This window comes from Oncorhynchus mykiss, chromosome 6 (genome assembly GCF_057628025.1).
Source record: "Oncorhynchus mykiss isolate SJ-2025 chromosome 6, ASM5762802v1, whole genome shotgun sequence".
Lineage (NCBI taxonomy): Eukaryota > Metazoa > Chordata > Actinopteri > Salmoniformes > Salmonidae > Oncorhynchus > Oncorhynchus mykiss.
Genome location: NC_143027.1, coordinates 69,236,023 through 69,261,965, shown reverse-complemented (window position 1 = coordinate 69,261,965; position 25,943 = coordinate 69,236,023). Strand labels below are relative to the sequence as shown.

Sequence of the window (25,943 nt, the reverse complement as noted above, 5' to 3'; positions counted from 1 at the left end):
TCTCCAACTAGACCCTGACCTCATCTCCAACTAGACCCTGACGTTATCTCCAACTTGACCCTGACCTGATCTCCAACTAGACCCCGACCTTATCTCTAACTAGACCCTGACCTTATCCCCAACTAGACCCTGACCTTAACTACAACTAGACCCTGACCTTATTTCTGTCTAGACCCTGACCTTATCTCTATCTAGACCCTGACCTCATCTCTATCTAGACACTGCACTTATCTCTATCTAGGACCCTGCCCTTATCTCTAAATAGACCCTGACCTTATCTCTAACTAGACCGTGATCTTATCTCTAACTAGACCCTGACCTTATCTCTAACTAGACCCTGACCTTATCTCCAAATAGACCCTGACCTTATCTCAAACTAGACCCTGACCTTATCTCTATCTAGACCCTGACCTTATCTCTAGCTAGACCCTGACCTTATCTCCAACTAGACCCTGACCTTATCTCCAACTAGACCCTGACCTTATCTCCAACTAGACCCTGACATTGTCTCTAACTAGACCTTGTCTCTAACTAGACCCTGACCTTATCTCTAAATAGACCCTGACCGTATCTCCAACTAGACACTGACCTTATCTCCAACTAGACCCTGACATTGTCTCTAACTAGACCTTATCTCTAACTAGACCCTGCCCTTATCTCTAACTAGACCCTGACCTTATCTCCAACTAGACCCTGACATTGTCTCTAACTAGACCTTATCTCTAACTAGACCCTGACCTTATCTCCAACTAGACCCTGACCTTATCTCTATCTAGACCCTGACCTTATCTCCAACTAGACCCTGACCTTATCTCTATCTAGAATCTGGCCTTATCTCCAACTAGACCCTGACCTTATCTCCAACTAGACCCTGACCTTATCTCTATTTAGACCCTGACCTTATCTCTATCTAGACCCTGACCTTATGGCTCCAGGTCATCTACAAGTCCATGCTAGGTAAAGCTCCGCCTTATCTCAGTTCACTGGTTACGATGGCAACACCCATCCGTAGCACGCGCTCCAGCAGGTGTATCTCACTGATCATCCCTAAAGCCAACACCTCATTTGGCCGCCTTTCGTTCCAGTTCTCTGCTGCCTGTGATTGGAACGAATTGCAAAAATCGCTGAAGTTGGAGACTTTTATCTCCCTCACCAACTTCAAACATCTGCTATCTGAGCAGCTAACCGATCGCTGCAGCTGTACATAGTCTATTGGTAAATAGCCCACCCATTTTCACCTACCTCATCCCCATACTGTTTTTATTTATTTATTTTTCTGCTCTTTTGCACACCAATATCTCTATCTCTACCTTTACATAACCATCTGATCATTTATCACTCCAGTGTTAATCTGCATAATTGTAATTATTTGCCTACCTTCTCATGCCTTTTGCACACAATGTATATATAGACTCCCCTTTTTTCTACTGTGTTATTGACTTGTTAATTGTTTACTCCATGTGTAACTCTGTGTTGTCTGTTCACACTGCTATGCCTTATCTTGGCCAGGTCGCAGTTGCAAATGAGAACTTGTTCTCAACTAGCCTACCTGGTTAAATAAAGGTGAAATAAAAATAAAAATAAATTATCTCCAACTAGATCCTGACCTTATCTCCAACTAGACCCTGACCTAATCTCTATCTAGACCCTGACCTTATCTCCAACTACACCCTGACCTTATCTCTAACTAGACCCTGACCTTATCTCCAACTCGACCCTGACCTTATCTCCAACTCAACCCTGACCTTATCTCCAACTAGACCCTGACATTGTCTCTAACTAGACCTCATCTCTAACTAGACCCTGACCTTATCTCTAAATAAACCATGACCTTATCTCCAAATTGACACTGACCTTATCTCCAACTAGACCCTGACATTGTCTCTAACTAGACCTTATCTCTAACTAGACCCTGACCTTATCTCTAACTAGATCCTGACCGTATCTCTATTTAGACCCTGACCTTATCTCCAACTAGACCCTGACCGTATCTCTATCTAGATCCTGCCCGTATCTCTATCTAGACCCTGACCTTATCTCCAACTAGACCCTGACCTTATCTCCAACTAGACCCTGACCTTATCTCCAACTCGACCCTGACCTTATCTCCAACTAGACCCTGACATTGTCTCTAACTAGACCTTATCTCTAACTAGACCCTGACCTTATCTCTAAATAAACCATGACCTTATCTCCAACTAGACACTGACCTTATCTCCAACTAGACCCTTACATTGTCTCCTACTAGACCTTATCTCTAACTAGACCCTGACCTTATCTCCAACTAGACCCTGACCTTATCTCTAACTAGACCCTGACCGTATCTCTATTTAGACCCTCACCTTATCTCCAACTAGACCCTGACCGTATCTGTATCTAGACCCTGACCTTATCTCCAACTAGACCCTGACCTTATCTCCAACTAGACCCTGCCCTTATCTCCAACTAGATCCTGACCTTATCTCCAACTAGACCCTGATTTTTCTCCAACTAGACCCTAGCCTTATCTCCAACTAGACCCTGACCGTATCTCCAACTAGACCCTGACCTCATCTCCAACTAGACCCTGACGTTATCTCCAACTTGACCCTGACCTGATCTCCAACTAGACCCCGACCTTATCTCCAACTAGACCCTGACCTTATCTCTAACTAGACCCTGACCGTATCTCTATTTAGACCCTCACCTTATCTCCAACTAGACCCTGACCTTATCTCCAACTAGACCCTGACCGTATCTCTATCTAGATCCTGCCCGTATCTCTATCTAGACCCTGACCTTATCTCCAACTAGACCCTGACCTTATCTCCAACTAGACCCTGACCTTATCTCCAACTCGACCCTGACCTTATCTCCAACTAGACCCTGACATTGTCTCTAACTAGACCTTATCTCTAACTAGACCCTGACCTTATCTCTAACTAGACCCTGACCGTATCTCTATTTAGACCCTCACCTTATCTCCAACTAGACCCTGACCTTATCTTCAACTAGACCCTGACCGTATCTCTATCTAGATCCTGCCCGTATCTCTATCTAGACCATGACCTTATCTCCAACTAGACACTGACCTTATCTCCAACTAGACCCTTACATTGTCTCCTACTAGACCTTATCTCTAACTAGACCCTGACCTTATCTCCAACTAGACCCTGACCTTATCTCCAACTAGACCCTGACATTGTCTCTAACTAGACCTTATCTCTAACTAGACCCTGACCTTATCTCTAACTAGACCCTGACCGTATCTCTATTTAGACCCTCACCTTATCTCCAACTAGACCCTGACCGTATCTGTATCTAGACCCTGACCTTATCTCCAACTAGACCCTGACCTTATCTCCAACTAGACCCTGCCCTTATCTCCAACTAGATCCTGACCTTATCTCCAACTAGACCCTGATTTTTCTCCAACTAGACCCTAGCCTTATCTCCAACTAGACGCTGACCGTATCTCCAACTAGACCCTGACCTCATCTCCAACTAGACCCTGACGTTATCTCCAACTTGACCCTGACCTGATCTCCAACTAGACCCCGACCTTATCTCTAACTAGACCCTGACCTTATCCCCAACTAGACCCTGACCTTAACTCCAACTAGACCCTGACCTTATTTCTGTCTAGACCCTGACCTTATCTCTATCTAGACCCTGACCTCATCTCTATCTAGACACTGCACTTATCTCTATCTAGGACCCTGCCCTTATCTCTAACTAGACCCTGACCTTATCTCTAACTAGACCCTGACCTTATCTCCAAATAGACCCTGACCTTATCTCAAACTAGACCCTGACCTTATCTCTATCTAGACCCTGACCTTATCTCTAGCTAGACCCTGACCTTATCTCCAACTAGACCCTGACCTTATCTCCAACTAGACCCTGACCTTATCTCCAACTAGACCCTGACATTGTCTCTAACTAGACCTTGTCTCTAACTAGACCCTGACCTTATCTCTAAATAGACCCTGACCGTATCTCCAACTAGACACTGACCTTATCTCCAACTAGACCCTGACATTGTCTCTAACTAGACCTTATCTCTAACTAGACCCTGCCCTTATCTCTAACTAGACCCTGACCTTATCTCCAACTAGACCCTGACATTGTCTCTAACTAGACCTTATCTCTAACTAGACCCTGACCTTATCTCCAACTAGACCCTGACCTTATCTCTATCTAGACCCTGACCTTAACTCCAACTAGACCCTGACCTTATCTCTATCTAGAATCTGGCCTTATCTCCAACTAGACCCTGACCTTATCTCCAACTAGACCCTGACCTTATCTCTATTTAGACCCTGACCTTATCTCTATCTAGACCCTGACCTTATCTCCAACTAGATCCTGACCTTATCTCCAACTAGACCCTGACCTAATCTCTATCTAGACCCTGACCTTATCTCCAACTACACCCTGACCTTATCTCTAACTAGACCCTGACCTTATCTCCAACTCAACCCTGACCTTATCTCCAACTCAACCCTGACCTTATCTCCAACTAGACCCTGACATTGTCTCTAACTAGACCTCATCTCTAACTAGACCCTGACCTTATCTCTAAATAAACCATGACCTTATCTCCAAATTGACACTGACCTTATCTCCAACTAGACCCTGACATTGTCTCTAACTAGACCTTATCTCTAACTAGACCCTGACCTTATCTCTATCTAGAATCTGGCCTTATCTCCAACTAGACCCTGACCTTATCTCCAACTAGACCCTGACCTTATCTCTATTTAGACCCTGACCTTATCTCTATCTAGACCCTGACCTTATCTCCAACTAGATCCTGACCTTATCTCCAACTAGACCCTGACCTAATCTCTATCTAGACCCTGACCTTATCTCCAACTACACCCTGACCTTATCTCTAACTAGACCCTGACCTTATCTCCAACTCGACCCTGACCTTATCTCCAACTCAACCCTGACCTTATCTCCAACTAGACCCTGACATTGTCTCTAACTAGACCTCATCTCTAACTAGACCCTGACCTTATCTCTAAATAAACCATGACCTTATCTCCAAATTGACACTGACCTTATCTCCAACTAGACCCTGACATTGTCTCTAACTAGACCTTATCTCTAACTAGACCCTGACCTTATCTCTAACTAGATCCTGACCGTATCTCTATTTAGACCCTGACCTTATCTCCAACTAGACCCTGACCGTATCTCTTTCTAGATCCTGCCCGTATCTCTATCTAGACCCTGACCTTATCTCCAACTAGACCCTGACCTTATCTCCAACTAGACCCTGACCTTATCTCCAACTCGACCCTGACCTTATCTCCAACTAGACCCTGACATTGTCTCTAACTAGACCTTATCTCTAACTAGACCCTGACCTTATCTCTAAATAAACCATGACCTTATCTCCAACTAGTCACTGACCTTATCTCCAACTAGACCCTTACATTGTCTCCTACTAGACCTTATCTCTAACTAGACCCTGACCTTATCTCCAACTAGACCCTGACCTTATCTCTAACTAGACCCTGACCGTATCTCTATTTAGACCCTCACCTTATCTCCAACTAGACCCTGACCTTATCTCCAACTAGACCCTGACCGTATCTCTATCTAGATCCTGCCCGTATCTCTATCTAGACCCTGACCTTATCTCCAACTAGACCCTGACCTTATCTCCAACTAGACCCTGACCTTATCTCCAACTCGACCCTGACCTTATCTCCAACTAGACCCTGACATTGTCTCTAACTAGACCTTATCTCTAACTAGACCCTGACCTTATCTCTAACTAGACCCTGACCGTATCTCTATTTAGACCCTCACCTTATCTCCAACTAGACCCTGACCTTATCTTCAACTAGACCCTGACCGTATCTCTATCTAGATCCTGCCCGTATCTCTATCTAGACCATGACCTTATCTCCAACTAGACACTGACCTTATCTCCAACTAGACCCTTACATTGTCTCCTACTAGACCTTATCTCTAACTAGACCCTGACCTTATCTCCAACTAGACCCTGACCTTATCTCCAACTAGACCCTGACATTGTCTCTAACTAGACCTTATCTCTAACTAGACCCTGACCTTATCTCTAACTAGACCCTGACCGCATCTCTATTTAGACCCTCACCTTATCTCCAACTAGACCCTGACCGTATCTGTATCTAGACCCTGACCTTATCTCCAACTAGACCCTGACCTTATCTCCAACTAGACCCTGCCCTTATCTCCAACTAGATCCTGACCTTATCTCCAACTAGACCCTGACCTTATCTCCAACTAGACCCTGACCTTATCTCTAACTAGACCCTGACCTTATCTCCAACTAGACACTGACCTTATCTCCAACTAGACCCTGACATTGTCTCTAACTAGACCTTATCTCTAACTAGACCCTGACCTTATCTCCAACTAGACCCTGACCTTAACTCCAACTAGACCCTGACCGTATCTCTATCTAGACCCTGACCTTATCTCTATCTAGACCCTGACCTTATCTCTAACTAGACCCTGAGCTTATCTCCAACTCGACCCTGACCTTATCTCCAACTAGACCCTGACATTGTCTCTAACTAGACCTTATCTCTAACTAGACCCTGACCTTATCTCCAACTAGACCCTGACATTGTCTCCTATTAGACCTTATCTCTATTTGGACACTGGCCTTATCTCCAACTAGACCATGACATTGTCTCTAACTAGACCTTATCTCTAACTAGACCCTGACCTTATCTCTAACTAGACCCTGACCTTATCTCTAACTAGACCCTGACCGTATTTCTATTTAGACCCTGACCTTATCTCCAACTAGACTCTGATCGTATCTCTATCTAGATCCTGCCCGTATCTCTATCTAGACCCTGACCTTATCTCCAACTAGACCCTGATCTTATCTCCAACTAGACCCTGACCTTATCTCCAACTAGAACCTGACATTGTCTCTAACTAGACCTTATCTCTAACTAGACCCCGACCTTATCTCTAAATAAACCATGACCTTATCTCCAACTAGACACTGACCTTATCTCCAACTAGACCCTGACATTGTCTCTAACTAGACCTTATCTCCAACTAGACCCTGACCTTATCTCTAACTAGACACTGACCTTATCTCCAACTAGACCCTGACATTGTCTCCTACTAGACCTTATCTCTAACTAGACCCTGACCTTATCTCTAACTAGACCCTGACCTTATCTCCAACTAGACCCTGACATTGTCTCTAACTAGACCTTATCTCTAACTAGACCCTGACCTTATCTCTAAATAAACCATGACCTTATCTCCAACTAGACACTGACCTTATCTCCAACTAGACCCTTACATTGTCTCCTACTAGACCTTATCTCTAACTAGACCCTGACCTTATCTCCAACTAGACCCTGACCTTATCTCCAACTAGACCCTGACATTGTCTCTAACTAGACCTTATCTCTAACTAGACCCTGACTATATCTCTATTTAGACCCTCACCTTATCTCCAACTAGACCCTGACCGTATCTCCAACTAGACCCTGACCTTATCGCCAACTAGACCCTGCCCTTATCTCCAACTAGATCCTGACCTTATCTCCAACTAGACCCTGACCTTATCTCCAACTAGACCCTGACCTTATCTCTAACTAGACCCTGACCTTACCTCTAACTTGACCCTGACCTTATCTCTAACTAGATCTTATCTCTAACTTGACCCTGACCTTATCTCTAACTAGACCTTATCTCTAACTAGACCTTATCTCTAACTAGACCCTGACCTTATCTCTAACTAGACCCTGACCTTATCTCCAACTAGACCCTGACCTTATCTCCAACTAGACCCTGACATTGTCTCTAACTAGACCTTATCTCTAACTAGACCCTGACCTTATCTCCAACTAGACCCTGACCTTAACTCCAACTAGACCCTGACCGTATCTCTATCTAGACCCTGACCTTATCTCTATCTAGACCCTGACCTTATCTCTAACTAGACCCTGAGCTTATCTCCAACTCGACCCTGACCTTATCTCCAACTAGACCCTGACATTGTCTCTAACTAGACCTTATCTCTAACTAGACCCTGACCTTATCTCCAACTAGACCCTGACATTGTCTCCTATTAGACCTTATCTCTATTTGGACCCTGGCCTTATCTCCAACTAGACCATGACATTTTCTCTAACTAGACCTTATCTCTAACTAGACCCTGACCTTATCTCTAACTAGACCCTGACCGTATTTCTATTTAGACCCTGACCTTATCTCCAACTAGACCCTGACCGTATCTCTATCTAGATCCTGCCCGTATCTCTATCTAGACCCTGACCTTATCTCCAACTAGACCCTGACCTTATCTCCAACTAGACCCTGACCTTATCTCCAACTAGACCCTGACATTGTCTCTAACTAGACCTTATCTCTAACTAGACCCCGACCTTATCTCTAAATAAACCATGACCTTATCTCCAACTAGACACTGACCTTATCTCCAACTAGACCCTGACATTGTCTCTAACTAGACCTTATCTCTAACTAGACCCCGACCTTATCTCTAAATAAACCATGACCTTATCTCCAACTAGACACTGACCTTATCTCCAACTAGACCCTGACATTGTCTCTAACTAGACCTTATCTCCAACTAGACCCTGACCTTATCTCTAACTAGACACTGACCTTATCTCCAACTAGACCCTGACATTGTATCCTACTAGACCTTATCTCTAACTAGACCCTGACCTTATCTCTAACTAGACCCTGACCGTATCTCTATTTAGACCCTCACCTTATCTCCAACTAGACCCTGACCGTATCTCTATCTAGACCCTGACCTTATCTCCATCTAGACCCTGACCTTATCTCCAACTAGATCCTGACCTTATCTCCAACTAGATCCTGACCTTATCTCCAACTAGACCCTGACCTTATCTCCAACTAGACCCTGACCTTATCTCTAACTAGACCCTGACCTTATCTCTAACTTGACCCCGACCTTATCTCTAAATAAACCATGACCTTATCTCCAACTAGACACTGACCTTATCTCCAACTAGACCCTGACATTGTCTCTAACTAGACCTTATCTCCAACTAGACCCTGACCTTATCTCTAACTAGACACTGACCTTATCTCCAACTAGACCCTGACATTGTCTCTAACTAGACCTTATCTCTAACTAGACCCTGACCTTATCTCCAACTAGACCCTGACATTGTCTCCTATTAGACCTTATCTCTATTTGGACCCTGGCCTTATCTCCAACTAGACCATGACATTTTCTCTAACTAGACCTTATCTCTAACTAGACCCTGACCTTATCTCTAACTAGACCCTGACCGTATTTCTATTTAGACCCTGACCTTATCTCCAACTAGACCCTGACCGTATCTCTATCTAGATCCTGCCCGTATCTCTATCTAGACCCTGACCTTATCTCCAACTAGACCCTGACCTTATCTCCAACTAGACCCTGACCTTATCTCCAACTAGACCCTGACATTGTCTCTAACTAGACCTTATCTCTAACTAGACCCCGACCTTATCTCTAAATAAACCATGACCTTATCTCCAACTAGACACTGACCTTATCTCCAACTAGACCCTGACATTGTCTCTAACTAGACCTTATCTCTAACTAGACCCCGACCTTATCTCTAAATAAACCATGACCTTATCTCCAACTAGACACTGACCTTATCTCCAACTAGACCCTGACATTGTCTCTAACTAGACCTTATCTCCAACTAGACCCTGACCTTATCTCTAACTAGACACTGACCTTATCTCCAACTAGACCCTGACATTGTATCCTACTAGACCTTATCTCTAACTAGACCCTGACCTTATCTCTAACTAGACCCTGACCGTATCTCTATTTAGACCCTCACCTTATCTCCAACTAGACCCTGACCGTATCTCTATCTAGACCCTGACCTTATCTCCATCTAGACCCTGACCTTATCTCCAACTAGATCCTGACCTTATCTCCAACTAGACCCTGACCTTATCTCCAACTAGACCCTGACCTTATCTCTAACTAGACCCTGACCTTATCTCTAACTTGACCCTGACCTTATCTCTAACTAGACCTTATCTCTAACTAGACCTTATCTCTAACTTGACCTTATCTCTAACTAGACCTTATCTCTAACTAGACCCTGACCTTATCTCTAACTAGACCCTGACCTTAACTCCAACTAGACCCTGACCGTATCTATATCTAGACCCTGACCTTATCTCTATCTAGACCCTGACTTTATCTCTATCTAGACCCTGACCGTATCTCTATTTGGACCCTGACCTTATCTCCAACTTAACCCTGAAATTGTCTCTAACTAGACCTTATCTCTAACTAGACCCTGACCTTATCTCTAACTAGACCCTGACCTTATCTTTATTTAGACCCTGACCTTTTCTCCAACTAGACCCTGACCGTATCTCTATCTAGACGCTGACCTTATCTCTATCTAGACCCTGACCTTATCTCTATCTAGACCCTGACCTTATCTCCAACTAGACCCTGACCTTATCTCTAACTAGACCCTGACCATATCTCTATTTAGACCCTGACCTTATCTCCAACTAGACCCTGACCGTATCTCTATCTAGACCCTGACCTTATCTCTATCTAGACCCTGAACTTATCTCCATCTAGACGCTGACCGTATCTCCATCTAGACCCTGACCTTATCTCCAACTAGACCCTGACCTTATCTCCAACTAGACCCCGACATTGTCTGTAACTAGACCTTATCTCTATCTAGACCCTGACTTTATGTCTAACTAGACCCTGACCTTATCTCTATCTAGACCCTGACCTTATCTCCAACTAGACCCTGACCTTATCTCCAACTAGACCCTGACCTTATCTCCAACTAGACCCTGACCTTATCTCCAACTAGACCCTGACCTTATCTCCAACTAGACCCTGACATTGTCTCTAACTAGACCTTATCTCCAACTAGACCCTGACCTTATCTCTATCTAGACCCTGACCTTATCTCCAACTAGACCCTGACATTGTCTCCTACTAGACCTTATCTCTAACTAGACCCTGACCTTATCTCAAACTAGACCCTGACCTTATCTCCAACTAGACCCTGACATTGTCTCTAACTAGACCTTATCTCTAACTTGACCCTGACCTTATCTCTAACTAGACCCTGACCGTATCTCTATTTAGACCCTCACCTTATCTCCAACTAGACCCTGACCGTATCTCTATCTAGACCCTGACCTTATCTCCAACTAGACCCTGACCTTATCTCCAACTAGACCCTGACCTTATCTCCAACTAGATCCTGACCTTATCTCCAACTAGACCCTGACCTTATCTCCAACTAGACCCTGACCTTATCTCTAACTAGACGCTGACCTTATCTCTAACTTGACCCTGACCTTATCTCTAACTAGACCTTATCTCTAACTTGACCCTGACCTTATCTCTAACTAGACCTTATCTCTAACTAGACCTTATCTCTAACTAGACCCTGACCTTATCTCTAACTAGACCCTGACCTTATCTCCAACTAGACCCTGACCTTAACTCCAACTAGACCCTGACCGTATCTATATCTAGACCCTGACCTTATCTCTATCTAGACCCTGACCTTATCTCTATCTAGACCCTGACCGTATCTCTATTTGGACCCTGACCTTATCTCCATTTAGACCCTGACCTTATCTCCAACTTAACCCTGAAATTGTCTCTAACTAGACCTTATCTCCAACTAGACCCTGACCTTATCTCTAACTAGACCCTGACCTTATCTCTATCTAGACCCTGACCTTATCTCTATCTAGACCCTGACCTTATCTCCAACTAGACCCTGACATTGTCTCTAACTAGACCTTATCTCTAACTAGACCCTGACCTTATCTCTAACTAGACCCTGACCTTATCTCCAACTAGACCCTGACCTTAACTCCAACTAGACCCTGACCGTATCTATATCTAGACCCTGACCTTATCTCTATCTAGACCCTGACCTTATCTCTATCTAGACCCTGACCGTATCTCTATTTTGACCCTGACCTTATCTCCATTTAGACCCTGACCTTATCTCCAACTTAACCCTGAAATTGTCTCTAACTAGACCTTATCTCCAACTAGACCCTGACCTTATCTCTAACTAGACCCTGACCTTATCTCTATCTAGACCCTGACCGTATCTCTATTTGGACCCTGACCTTATCTCCATTTAGACCCTGACCTTATCTCCAACTTAACCCTGAAATTGTCTCTAACTAGACCTTATCTCCAACTAGACCCTGACCTTATCTCTAACTAGACCCTGACCTTATCTCTATCTAGACCCTGACCTTATCTCTATCTAGACCCTGACCTTATCTCCAACTAGACCCTGACATTGTCTCTAACTAGACCTTATCTCTAACTAGACCCTGACCATATCTATATTTCGACCCTGACCTTATCTCCAACTAGACCCTGACCGTATCTCTATCTAGACCCTGACCTTATCTCTATCTAGACCCTGACCTTATCTCCATCTAGACCCTGACCGTATCTCCATCTAGACCCTGATTTTATATCCAACTAGACCCTGACCTTATCTCCAACTAGACCCCGACATTGTCTATAACTAGACCTTATCCCTATCTAGACCCTGACCTTATTTCTAACTAGACCCTGACCTTATCTCTATCTAGACCCTGACCTTATCTCCAACTAGACCCTGACCTTTTCTCCAACTAGACCCTGACCTTATCTCCAACTAGACCCTGACCTTATCTCCAACTAGACCCTGACCTTATCTCTATTTAGACCTTGACCTTATCTCTATCTAGACACTGACCTTATCTCTATCTAGACCCTGACCTTATCTCTAACTAGACCTTGACCTTATCTCCAACTAGACCCTGACCTTATCTCTAACTAGACCCTGACCTTATCTGTATCTGGACCCTGACCTTATCTCCACACCAGCTCTGGAGCCCACAACACTGACTGGGACTGTTACTGTAGATAGCACTGACCTTTACACTCAGCCTAAGGATGTGGAACACTGTACAGCAGGAAGGCTGCATTTATGGAACAGAGGAGGAGGAAGACGAGTGTTTGAGAAGAGGAGTGTATAATGTTTGGGTCACCTTTTATGTTTTACTTGTCTGACCTCACAGAGGCCTCATTTACCTATTGACCTGGCCCTGTTAGCAGTCAGGACCATACTTTATCTAGACAAGCACAGGGAGAGAAGAAGTGAGCCAACAAATCCCAGAGACTAACCTTATACCCCTGGCTTGTGGACCACCAGGGAAGGGGGCTGAGGTCATGAGCCGTAGCCCAGTGCGTGTGCCCTTGGCTGGGTTGCCCATGCAGCCAGAGTCCCTGCAGGGAGATGGAGCCTCCACACCTGGGTGCCTCTATAAGAGCCTGTCACCACTTTATTAATCAGACTGTAACCTGGACACCCGGCCTGGGCTGAACAGTAACAGGACCCAGCGCTATGTGACACCTCATGACACTAAAGGTTTTATTCTCTCTCATCCCGGGAGTGACCACCCTCACCTCCCAAATACCACACTAGATATTATATTATACCCACCACACCCCTACCCTCCTCTGCCTCCTCTACAGCACTTTTTTTTGCCAAGAGTGACCACCCTCATCCCCAAATAACATACTCGCTAATCGTCCATGGTATCCTCCAACCCCGTGCCCCGGTGGCTGGTTAGGGCTCTGGCTCTGGCCCTAACCAGCCAGTCTAATAGGGAAGTGAAGTGTGGTGCGTGCCATCGGCCCCAGCAGCTGCAGATAGTTCATGCCCCTAATCCACCCTTGCGCCCACCCCCCTGACCCCCTTTCCATTTCTGATCCTGTGACAGATGGATCTGATCTATTATTACTCCCCATCCAATCGCCAGCCCCCCCCAGTAATGAAAACAGATGATGCCACATTAGAGGAATGGAGTGCATGGAGGGAGAGCAGAGTGAAAATACACAAGACCAGATGCCTAGCACACACTGCCCTGTGTTCAGTCAGACCCTCCTCTCATGCCTCATCTCATTCTCACCACTGAGGGAAAATGGAGCAGACAGTAATGGCCGGTGTAATTCCAGGGTCCAAGCTGGACCTTCATATTTACAAGTGAATGTTTACATGGCCACAGAACAGTGCTGATGAGTGCTGAGGGTTTAGAGTTGCAGTGACTCCCTCAGATGAAAAGGCAGGGAATTATTACTGTAAATGTCCATGTTAAAACGTATAGCATATACAATAATTACACAATAACAAATGTGATTGTAATACAAACTGATTCCACTCTTCTTTGCTTTCCCAAACACATGAAAAGCTATAGTTTGGATCATTTTTGTTTCCTAAATATGTTACAAATGTATTGGAAACAAATTAGTAATTTTACATGCCATGGAACATGTTAGAATGGCAAATGCAATGTGCTCATTTTGTGAATTTCCAGTAGAGAGAGGTAATAAGCAACATTTGTGGCTTTATGCAAAACGGAAGGAGTGTAGTTAGTCTTCACTCCCCTGGGCAGTTGTTTCATCCTAGTGATTCAGGGCTCTGAACTACAGAGATGTCTTATTATACTCCCCACATTCCTCAGCCTTTATAAACTCACTAACTAAATCATCTGCTGTTCCATAAAAGCACAATTAGAGAGAAGAGCTGTTTGCTCATACAATCATTTACTGCTTACATGCTCCCTGTGCTGCCTCAAACTTCCAGCTTTGTGTGCCATGGGAATGTGTGTGCATGTGTGACGTGTGTGTGTGTGTGTGTGTGTGTGTGTGTGTGTGTGTGTGTGTGTGTGTGTACAAGCGTATGTGTGTAGAGCGTGAGAGAGACGGTTGGCTTTTCATAGCACCTGAGTCTCTGTGTACAGGACAAACAGTAACGTGAGCTTTTGTAGCGGTGCACTGGAGCGAACGTGCAATGGCAGCTGTATCTCTGCCCCAAACAGTGTGAAACTGTGCCCCCATTCCTCATCCCACAGCTGGGCCACGCAGAGCCACACAGCCCCTGTCACCGCCTGCAGCCCTGGAGGAAACAAATGATGACAAAACCCATCCACTGTCAGGGTCATCCAAGAGCACCATCTTCAGTGAGAGAGAGCCAGAGAGAGCCAGAGAGAGAAGACAGAGAGAGAAGAGAAAGAGAGAGAGAGAGAGCGCGCCAGAGAGAGAAGAGAGAGACGACAGCGAGAGCCAGAGAGAGGAGAGAGAGAGCCAGAGAGAGCCGGAGAGAGAAGAAAGAGAGAGAGAGAGAGAGAGACAGAGAGAGAAGAGAGAAGCTATAATATGACGTGATGTGTGTGGTCAGGTGTGTTGCTAGGTGTTTGAAGTCCATTGCTACTTATCTGAACTGCCAGGTGTGTCTATTTCTGCTAGGTGTTTGATGTCTATTTGAAGTGTCACACTGGACTACATGTATGAGCTGTGTCATGGTGGGAATGCCGCCTGCTTGAATGTCAGGTGTCTCTCTGTTATCTTACTCTCTTCTACATTCCATCACTGAAGTGTGCCTTTGCTGTGTTCAAAGCCATGTCTATGTCTGTTATCTCAGGTGTGTGTTACATGTCCTACATCAGTGGAGACCACTCTGTTGGAGAGAGGTGAGGGTGACAGGTGCAGGGGGAGGGGACTGGGGTAGTGTGGGAGGGGGTGGGCGTGGAAAGAAAAGGGGTTCCATTGGTATGAGGGAACAGCGGGTTGAGGGTTAGGGTTGTACCAGGATGTGGACATGGAGCTAGGGTTATGTTTAGAGTGGTGGTTGAGGCTAGGGTTGACCTGAGATATGGACTTGAATCTGGTCAGACAGAGAGGGTGTGGTAGAGAGCAGAAAGAGGGAGGTGTGATGCAGATTAAATGCACCTGAAGGGCAGGGTGTGGGCGGAACATTCCTGCTATAACCACATACGATACACCAGGGTGATTCCCGTCCTTGGGGTGATCCCTGGAGCTCCCCGGGATGGACAGGGAATACTGGCATCACCATAGTAACCTCTAGAATCACATACCACACAGTTTTAAAAAGAGAAAACAGAACATTCTGCTCCATTTCACTCCATTGTAAAGTGTGGAAATATATTTGACCATGAATGTATAGTGTTGCTGTCCTGATATGACATATATTCCTCCAGCTATCTCAGCACAGTTACCATAACTCTGGTGTAGCTGCAGGGCTGCCTATCCAATGGCTAACAGTTAACAATAATCAGATCCAATCACATGCATGCACTTTATCAAAAGATTGATTAAAACATTGACTAAGACAGCCCAGATAGAACATACAGTATGTAAGGGATAATCAATGAGGGGCTATGCGTTCTATGGAAAATAATGAATGACGTGGAAGGTGTGCTCCACAATGTGTTAGCGGAGTGGAACTGACCTTCCACAGAGTTGCATTATTTTCCAGAGAACACATAGAGTAGGATGACCAGACGTCCCCGTTTTCCGGGGAGAGTCCCCATTATTGGTGGCCTGTCCCCGGCTGGAGCTGTCCCCGGAAATGTCCCCGTTTTTAACTGTGCGTTAAAAACAGACTGTAAAGTGAAATAATATTTTACATGGCAAGAAAGACCGGGCAGCAGAGCCTACCGGTTGACATCTCAATCGCGTTGTGCTTGTTTTGTCCAGCAGAGGGGGCTGCTCCCTATAGCAGCTTCATTCACTCTTCTTCTACTAACTACTTGCTCGCGCTAGTTTTAGAGAAAACTGCTGTGGAAAACTTTGCCAGAAGCTAGCAAGTGTCAAGTGAATCTATAACATCACCACAAACCTCTTTTCAAGCCAGGTAAGTTACAATTGTTTGAGATACTAGCTAATACTAGTTATAATGTCACAATTTATTATATAGATAGATTATCTGCTTTATAAGGCATAGGTTATGCTAGCTAAAATTAGCTATGTCGACTAAGTTAACGTTATCTAGCTAGGTTAGCCAGCTACTGTCATGGTAGCTAGGTTAAAAAACGTTCACATGTAAACATGCAGTGGACGGGCTATTTTGAAAATGTGATTATATTAAATGAATGCATAATTCTGAGAATATTTATTTGTAGATTACAATTTTAATGGTTTGGCATTATAAGTAGTGTGAAAATATATGTACAAATTTGGGTAACATTAGCATAATGTTTTCTGTTAGAGAGTGGAGAGGAGGAAGACTGGATAGGAAGAAGAGTGAAAGAGATAGAGGAGGAAAGGTAAAGATATGATTACAGAGCCTGCCAATTTATTATTCCAAACAATGTTTTTGAGATAAAATACAAAAATGAGACAAGCAATGGGAATGCAAAGTATTTTATCTAATAGTGTACTATTTATTATTAAAGCTTGGAGAGGAAGGAGAAGGAAAAATGAAGGGAGTAAAAAGAGCGAAGCGAGGAGACTGTAGAAGAGTGAGGTGGAAAGGTAAAGAGAAGGAAAGGAAGAAAGAGCAGGAAGATGAGTGGAGAAAAGAGGAGAAGAAAAAGAGAGTAAGAAGAGTGACACAAGGAGAGTGAAGAAGAGCAGACAGAGGAGGTACAATGGCTCTTTCCAAGAAACGGAAGTGCCATTTTAATGACAACATGATGAGAGAATTTCCATTTATACACTCAGGTCAAGACGATAGATTGGTTAACTGCACCCTTTATAATTCCTATTTTTCAATTGGCAGCCGGAGAAGAACGGCAGTGGTAGAACATCAACAGACCAAAAAGCATAAAGCCTCTCTGATTGCCCGTGTTGGTATGCCCTCTGTCACCACATTCTTCAAGAAGGTAGAGCCTTCCCAAGAAGAATATGATTTGGGTGTGCAGGAGGGTGTCTTTGCATACCACACTATGCGACACAATCATAGTTACAGATCTATGGACTGCACAGCACAACTCACACGGAAGCTTTATGAGCCAAAGTTTACATGTGTTAGGACAAAATTTGAAGCCATAGTGAGTAACGTGTTAACACCATGTGCTAGGACAAAATGTGAAGCCATAGTGAGTAACGTGTTAGCACCATGTGCTAGGACAAAATGTGAAGCCACAGTGAGTAACGTGTTACCACCATGGGCAACTACTTTGGTAAAACAGGACCTAGACCAGGTTGAATGTGTGTCCCTGTCCATTGATGCGTCCAATCATGGACATGTAAAGCTGCTGCCAGTAGTAGTCAGATATTGTAAGATATATGGTGGCAACACATCTGTGGAAACAAAACTGCTTGATTTTGTTGAATTGAAAGGAGGAAATTGCAGCTGAGGTCCTGGTGGTCATCCAAAAATGTAACCTGGAAAACAAAGTCGTGGCATCCTCTGCCGACAACACAAATACCAACTTTGGAGGACTGAATAGGCTGGGGAGGGTCAATGTCCATACCAAAGTTAAAAATACTCTGCAGCGGGAGGTGATTGGCTTAGGTTGTCCTGCCCACATCATTCATAACACGGCCAGAACAGCTTTGGATATGATTCCCCTTGATGTTGAGTACCTGCTCACAAAGATATTTGGATATTTCATAATTTCAACGTCAGAGTAGAAAGACTGAAGAGCTTTTGTGAGTTTGTTGGCCAGGAGTACCATAACATTTTAGGACACAACTACAGTGCCTTGCGAAAGTATTCGGCCCCCTTAAACTTTGCGACCTTTTGCCACATTTCAGGCTTCAAACATAAAGATATAAAACTGTATTTTTTTGTGAAGAATCAACAACAAGTGGGACACAATCATGAAGTGGAACGACATTTAATGGATATTTCAAACTTTTTTAACAAATCAAAAACTGAAGAATTGGGCGTGCAAAATTATTCAGCCCCCTTAAGTTAATACTTTGTAGTATTTGTTAATACTTTTGCTGTGATTACAGCTGTAAGTCGCTTGGGGTATGTCTCTATCAGTTTTGCACATCGAGAGACTGAATTTTTTTCCCATTCCTCCTTGCAAAACAGCTCGAGCTCAGTGAGGTTGGATGGAGAGCATTTGTGAACAGCAGTTTTCAGTTCTTTCCACAGATTCTCGATTGGATTCAGGTCTGGACTTTGACTTGGCCATTCTAACACCTGGATATGTTTATTTTTGAACCATTCCATTGTAGATTTTGCTTTATGTTTTGGATCATTGTCTTGTTGGAAGACAAATCTCCGTCCCAGTCTCAGGTCTTTTGCAGACTCCATCAGGTTTTCTTCCAGAATGGTCCTGTATTTGGCTCCATCCATCTTCCCATCAATTTTAACTATCTTCCCTGTCCATGCTGAAGAAAAGCAGGCCCAAACCATGATGCTGCCACCACCATGTTTGACAGTGGGGATGATGTGTTCAAGGTGATGAGCTGTGTTGCTTTTACGCCAAACATAACGTTTTGCATTGTTGCCAGAAAGTTCAATTTTGGTTTCATCTGACCAGAGCACCTTCTTCCACATGTTTGGTGTGTCTCCCAGGTGGCTTGTGGCAAACTTTAAACAACACTTTTTATGGATATCTTTAAGAAATGGCTTTCTTCTTGCCACTCTTCCATAAAGGCCAGATTTGTGCAATATACGACTGATTGTTGTCCTATGGACAGAGTCTCCCACCTCAACTGTAGATCTCTGCAGTTCATCCAGAGTGATCATGGGCCTCTTGGCTGCATCTCTGATCAGTCTTCTCCTTGTATGAGCTGAAAGTTTAGAGGGACGGCCAGGTCTTGGTAGATTTGCAGTGGTCTGATACTCCTTCCATTTCAATATTATCGCTTGCACAGTGCTCCTCGGCATGTTTAAAGCTTGGGAAATCTTTTTGTATCCAAATCCGGCTTTAAACTTCTTCACAACAGTATCTCGGACCTGCCTGGTGTGTTCCTTGTTCTTCATGATGCTCTCTGCGCTTTTAACGGACCTCTGAGACTATCACAGTGCAGGTGCATTTATACGGAGACTTGATTACACACAGGTGGATTGTATTTATCATCATTAGTCATTTAGGTCAACATTGGATCATTCAGAGATCCTCACTGAACTTCTGGAGAGAGTTTGCTGCACTGAAAGTAAAGGGGCTGAATAATTTTGCACGCCCAATTTTTCAGTTTTTGATTTGTTAAAAAAGTTTGAAATATCCAATAAATGTCGTTCCACTTCATGATTGTGTCCCACTTGTTGTTGATTCTTCACAAAAAAATACAGTTTTATATCTTTATGTTTGAAGCCTGAAATGTGGCAAAAGGTCGCAAAGTTCAAGGGGGCCGAATACAAGGCAATGTATGTTCGCTGGCTGTCCATGCTCCCTGCTCTAGAAAGAGTGCTGAAAATGTATGTGCCATTGAAATCCTTTTTTATTTCTGAAGACAAATGCCCTGTTGTCCTGCGAACAATGTTCGAAGATCCCACTGACTGAACTTTGGCTGGCCTTTGTCCATGGAAACTTGACTGTATTCAGTGACACAATCAAGATGCTTGAATGCCAGGACCACTGTGCTGTGGAGTCAGCTGCAATTCTGAGAAATATTGAGGCAAAATTGACTGCAAGACGTGATGACAACTTCATTCCAGTTTTAGTCAGAGGACTTCTGAGAGAGCTAGAGGGAAATGGAGCCATGTCTAAAGAGAGCTTTCTCAAAACATCTCAATCATTCTTCACTACGGCTGTGAACTACTTGCAAGCATGGGGAAAGCACACAGATAATCTAAAATATTTACATGGTGTCCTTTTAAAAAGGCAACCTCAGCGTGAAGAGATCCAGAAGGCAGCAGGCACACTGCAGGAAAAATGCCCCAATGTGACAATCAATGAGGATGCATTGTTTGACGAGGTTACTGGCCTGCAAGAGTTCCTAAAGGGGGGATCGCTTGAAGAATGGAAAACATCTGAGACACCGCTTAGTCAGAGATGGAGCACGGTGGTTACCCACTTCAAAGAGAACGACATCCCACACTAACCTGGCTAGATTAGCGTCTGTTGTCATGTGCTTACCTGGAAGTAATGCACCAGTCAAGAGAGTGTTCTCCCAAATTAATGACCTATGGACAGCAGCAAGAAATAGGTTCACTGTTCCTACCATCAAGGCCATGCTTATTGTGAAGACAAACTTCAACCTCCCCTGCCAGGAGTTCATGGAGAAGCTGGCCAATGACAGAGCAATCCTGAAGAAGATACATTCTTCTGAGAAATATACAGATTAGGTTGGAATAAGTATATTATGTAGTTACCAATCTCATCATCATCTTATTTCTTTATTAAGTTGTTACATATTTCACATATTCTATTGTCTGTTTTTTTTCTTCAATTTTGCTCATGTTCTCTTCTGCTCTTATTCTACCCAGACTACAGGACCACTGAATGGCTGTTCAGATCGGACAGTTCTGTCTTGTCTGTAGTGTTTCTGTAACAGTTGTTTTCTCTATCACAGTGTGCCTGTTAGACTAAATACATGAAACCGGAATTGTCCCCCTTTTTTCTGTCATAGATAATAACATTGGATATTTTAATGATATATTGACCACCGAACTGGAAATGTCCCCGGTTTTCATTTCAGAAATCTGGTCACTTTAGCATAGAGCCCCACATTGATGATCCCTTTTATACCATGACTATAGTTTAACTCATTTGCTGCTAAAGATGTGTAACTTGCAGGTAGAAATGTGTTCAACCTCCACTGCAGTAGGTAGCAAGTTTACTAGATAGCTACAGTAGTTGCCTTGGTAACCAACCAAACAGACTTGCTAGTTTAGCTAACTAAACTGTTGTGGAAAATTTGATCCAAAGATTAAGGCAGAGACCATTTAATTGTATAACAGAAATATATTCAAACAAGTAGCTGCATGGGAGATCTATCTCTGATTCCACAGGGAACAACTCAAAGAATAAATGTTTTCATGCCCCTTATATAGTGAGAGGTCATAATACAATCATACTGTTTTACGCAACAGATCTTTTCTAAGAGCAACAGTTCCAGAACACAATGGCCTTGTGTTAGGGTGTTGACATAACAGGAGTCTATGCAAGGCATAACATCACAGTTCAAAACAGAAAAGTTCATTGAGAAGTTACAACAGCTTACCCCAAATTCTGCTACAACAAAACCATCAGTTCTAGCTTGCTATTAGGAAAATCAAAATTAACAATGCCAATAATGTTTTCAATGCGACTTTTGCTTTCAAATGCAACTCAAACATAGAACATATAAGATTGAACTAAAGCCATTGAATTCTACCGTGCAAATACACTGTGCTTTATATGGAAATAATGCACGCTCTAGAATGTCCTTCAAGCCAATCAGAAACGAGTATTCAACAATGCCATGGTATAAATGATTATATAGTATAAAATATATATATAGTGTGTGTGCGTGCGTGTGTGTGTGTTTGTGCATGTGTTTCTCTGGTTTATCCCCATTTCTCAGCAGGGGCAAACACACCCAGCAACAACCTTATTTCATTACCCACAACCCATCACGAGGTGGGATATTTGCCACGGCAACAGGGGTGCTGCTGTAGGGCACACATAACAGAGAGAAGAGTGTGTGTGTGACATGCAGGTTAGCAGTTTAAAGTGATGTGAAAGTGTATAAACTGATATGAGACTCACCCGTATGGATTGCTGCTGGGTCTCTTGCTGCTGGTCCTGGAACGGCTGGACTTCAGCTCTCCACTCATGCTAATGTCTGTAAAGAACAACACAACCATAGTCAGGTGTGAAAAGGCATGGCACAGTATGGCATAACTCGCTCCAGCACTACGAATACCAGGCTGTTTCTGCTTTAACCAACCATATATTTTCTGTTTTTACTCTAGCAATTGACTTTTGTTGTTGTAGTCATGTGGCATGAAAACGGCAGTGGTTGGCAGAAACAGACTGTCATCCAGGCTGTTTAGCTACACACTAACACTAACTGTGTCTCTGTTGGCGCCAACCAGCATCAGAAACACACATCTCTGTACATCAAGAGACTCTTGTCACAGCACATTAGCTCACTGGCGTTGAGACACATGGCATTGGTCATTCCGACTTGCACACATATTTGCGCATACATTCACACACACACACACACACACACACACACACACACACAACATTCACACACCATCCCCACGGCTCAATTATACCGGAGCCATCTTGATTATTGCACATGCCAGAGCACCTCTCCCTTCATGGCGTGTGAGAGGGGATGGTGGTTCAGAGAAGAGAGGCCATTCTAACATGGACAGATGGGAGAGGGGACTAGAGCGTGACTGAGCCGGCTGCAGAGAGAGAGATGTAATGGGGGAGTGTGCATCTTTGTGTGTGTGGTGGGCATGTATTATTATCCTTGTGGGTGCTGTAAAATCCCCAAAATCCCCACAAGGATAGCAAAACAAGGAAAATTCTCAGGTCCCCATGAGGACACAGACTATTTTAGATTTAGGGTTAGGATTACAATTAGGGTTAGAATTACAGTTAGGGGTTAGGTTTAGGGTTAGGAGTTAGGGTTAGGTTTGGGGTAAGGATTTTAAATGAAAGTACATTTTAGGTCCCCACAAGGATAGTAAAACATATGCTGTATGTGTGTGCCTTTGTGTAGGTTTGCCCTCCCCTTTTTATATCCTGACCAAGCTAATTTGCCTGTCCTCCAGGGCCTGGGTGTGACCTAGGTCTCCTCCACTGCATGGCCCGGCTCGGGCTCTCCCTGCTGGGGTTTGGCAGGGTGGGTCAGGCTGGCAGAGTGGCAGTACTCTGGAGCTCAGGCCCATGGCCAGCCTAGCCTCCCACAGTGACAGCATGCCTGATAAGCGGAGCTGTGCTGCCTAATTGCCCTCCGTCTGTCACAGGGAAATGTATGGGCTCTCAGTCTGCAGAATTTTGACAACGCACCCCGCCGTCCGCTGCCTCCTGTCCACATCCAGTGGCACACATGGGTCAACAACCACCTACAGACAGATACAGTATGCACAAACAAGCAAAGTATACACACTGCTGGTAGGAATATGCCTTGGTGAATGTAATTTCTAACAATTTCATGTCTTCTGAAGAGACATTTAGAAGAGCATTTGAAACCACCCCCCAAGCCCACAGCTACAGTGGCTTGCGAAAGTATTCACCCCCTTTTCATTTTTCATATTTTATTTCCTTTCAATCTGGAATTAAAATGGATTGGGGGGGGGGGGGGGGTTGTATCAATTGATTTACACAACATGCCTACCACTTAGAAGCTGCTCAGTGTTTTTTATTGTGAAACAACCAGGAAATAAGACAAAAAAATGAAAACTTGAGCATGCATAACTATTCACCCCCCCAAAGCCAATACATTGTAGAGCCACATTTTTCAGAAATTACAGCTGCAAGTCTCTTGGGGTATGTCTCTATAAGCTTGGCACATCTAGCCATTGGGACATCTAGCCACATCTAGCCAGCACATCTAGCCACATCTAGCCAGCTCCTTCAAGTTGGATGGGTTCCCCACAGCAGGATGCTGCCACCACCATGCTTCACTGTGGAGATGGTGTTCTGGGGGTGATGAGAATTGTTGGGTTTGCGCCAGACATAGTGTTTTCCTTGATGGCCGAAAAGCTAAATTGTAGTCTCATCTGACCACAGTACCTTCTTCCATATGTTTGGGGGGTCTCCCACATGCCTTTTGGCGAACACCAAACGTGTTTGCTTATTTTTTTCTTTAAGCAATGGCTTTTTTTCTGGCCGCTCTTCCGTAAAGCCCAGCTCTGTGGAATGTACAGCTTAAAGTGGTCCCGTGGACAGACATTCCAATTTCCGCTGTGGAGCTTTGCACCAGATCTTATTTAGGGGCTTCATAGCAAAGGGGGTGAATACATATGCACACACCACTTTTTGTAATTAAAAAAATATATATATATATTGTTTGAAAAAAAATATTAATTTCACTTAACCAATTTAGACTATTTTGTGTATGTCCATTACATGAAATCCAAATAAAAATCCATTTAAATTACAGGTTGTAATACAACAAAATAGGAAAAATGCCAAGGGGGATGAATACTTTTGCAAGGCACTGTATACCCTATCAAAACAAATTTAGAATAAGCCATTAGTAGCATTGAGATGATATCACAGGTTAGCTGCATCACTATAACGTTAAACCTACAGGCTTCAGTAGTGACTACAACACGGTTGGGGGAATACTGTCCCTCTTATGTTTACTGAGCTGAGCTGAGCTGAGAGAGAGAGAGACCCCCCCCCCCCCCCCCCCATGCATCCTGCTCTACAGGGGACCAGCCTCAGGAGGGGGGGGGATGTGCTGTTTGGTAAACACAACTCAAGGCAATTACATTTCCCTACTGCCTTCTCCATTTCAACACAAAGCAGGATGCCTCAATGCTAAAAAAACATAACTACAAAGCTTTCAATGTCTGCAGGGGACAGAATATGATTAGTGTGCCAATAATTTTGACTTTTTTGTTGATGTGTTTTGTTTGGCTGTTTGAGAGACTTTTCGACTCGTTAGCAACCTGACCATTGTTGATTAGATGGTTTGAAGTACAGTAGACCAACATGGAGACTAGAGGAAACCCATCACCCTCATGAACCTGGTTGTATAAGTTCAAATAGCCACCAGTATGTTGCTACATTTTCATTCAATTTCACATGTTGCAACTCTCAATGTCTCATCTCGCCATAACTCTGCACTACAGAAAACTCCTGTATAGTTTTTGATCATTTCAAAGTTCTCATTTTGAGTGGGCGAGACTGCTCCCAAGCCACATGGTTCCATATAGTTAAACCTAGAGTAGTCGAAATGGGGAAGATGGGTGAACGAGGCAGACTCTGAGCTGGGGGAATAAGACAGGCTATGAGATGGATGAATGAAACAGGCTATGAGCTGGGGTAATGAGACAGGCTATGAGCTGGGGGAAGGAGACAGGTTCTGAACTTGGGGAATGAGACAGGTTCTGAACTTGGGGAATGAGACATGTTCTGAACTTGGGGAATGAGACATGTTCTGAACTTGGGGAATGAGACATGTTCTGAACTTGGGGAATGAGACATGTTCTGAACTTGGGGAATGAGACAGGTTCTGAACTTGGGGAATGAGA

General features: G+C 44.0%; 1 protein-coding gene across 2 annotated transcripts in view; it reads right to left on the bottom strand.

The window, feature by feature from the left end:
• LOC110526467 (RNA-binding Raly-like protein) overlaps positions 1-25,943 on the bottom strand; it is a 93,547-nt gene that overhangs the window by 52,893 nt on the left and 14,711 nt on the right. For both annotated transcript variants that reach the window (XM_021607458.3, XM_036980855.2), the window contains exon 2: positions 22,486-22,561. In XM_021607458.3, coding sequence (XP_021463133.1) covers positions 22,486-22,561 — 76 coding nt within the window. The remainder of the gene's footprint in view (positions 1-22,485; positions 22,562-25,943) is intronic.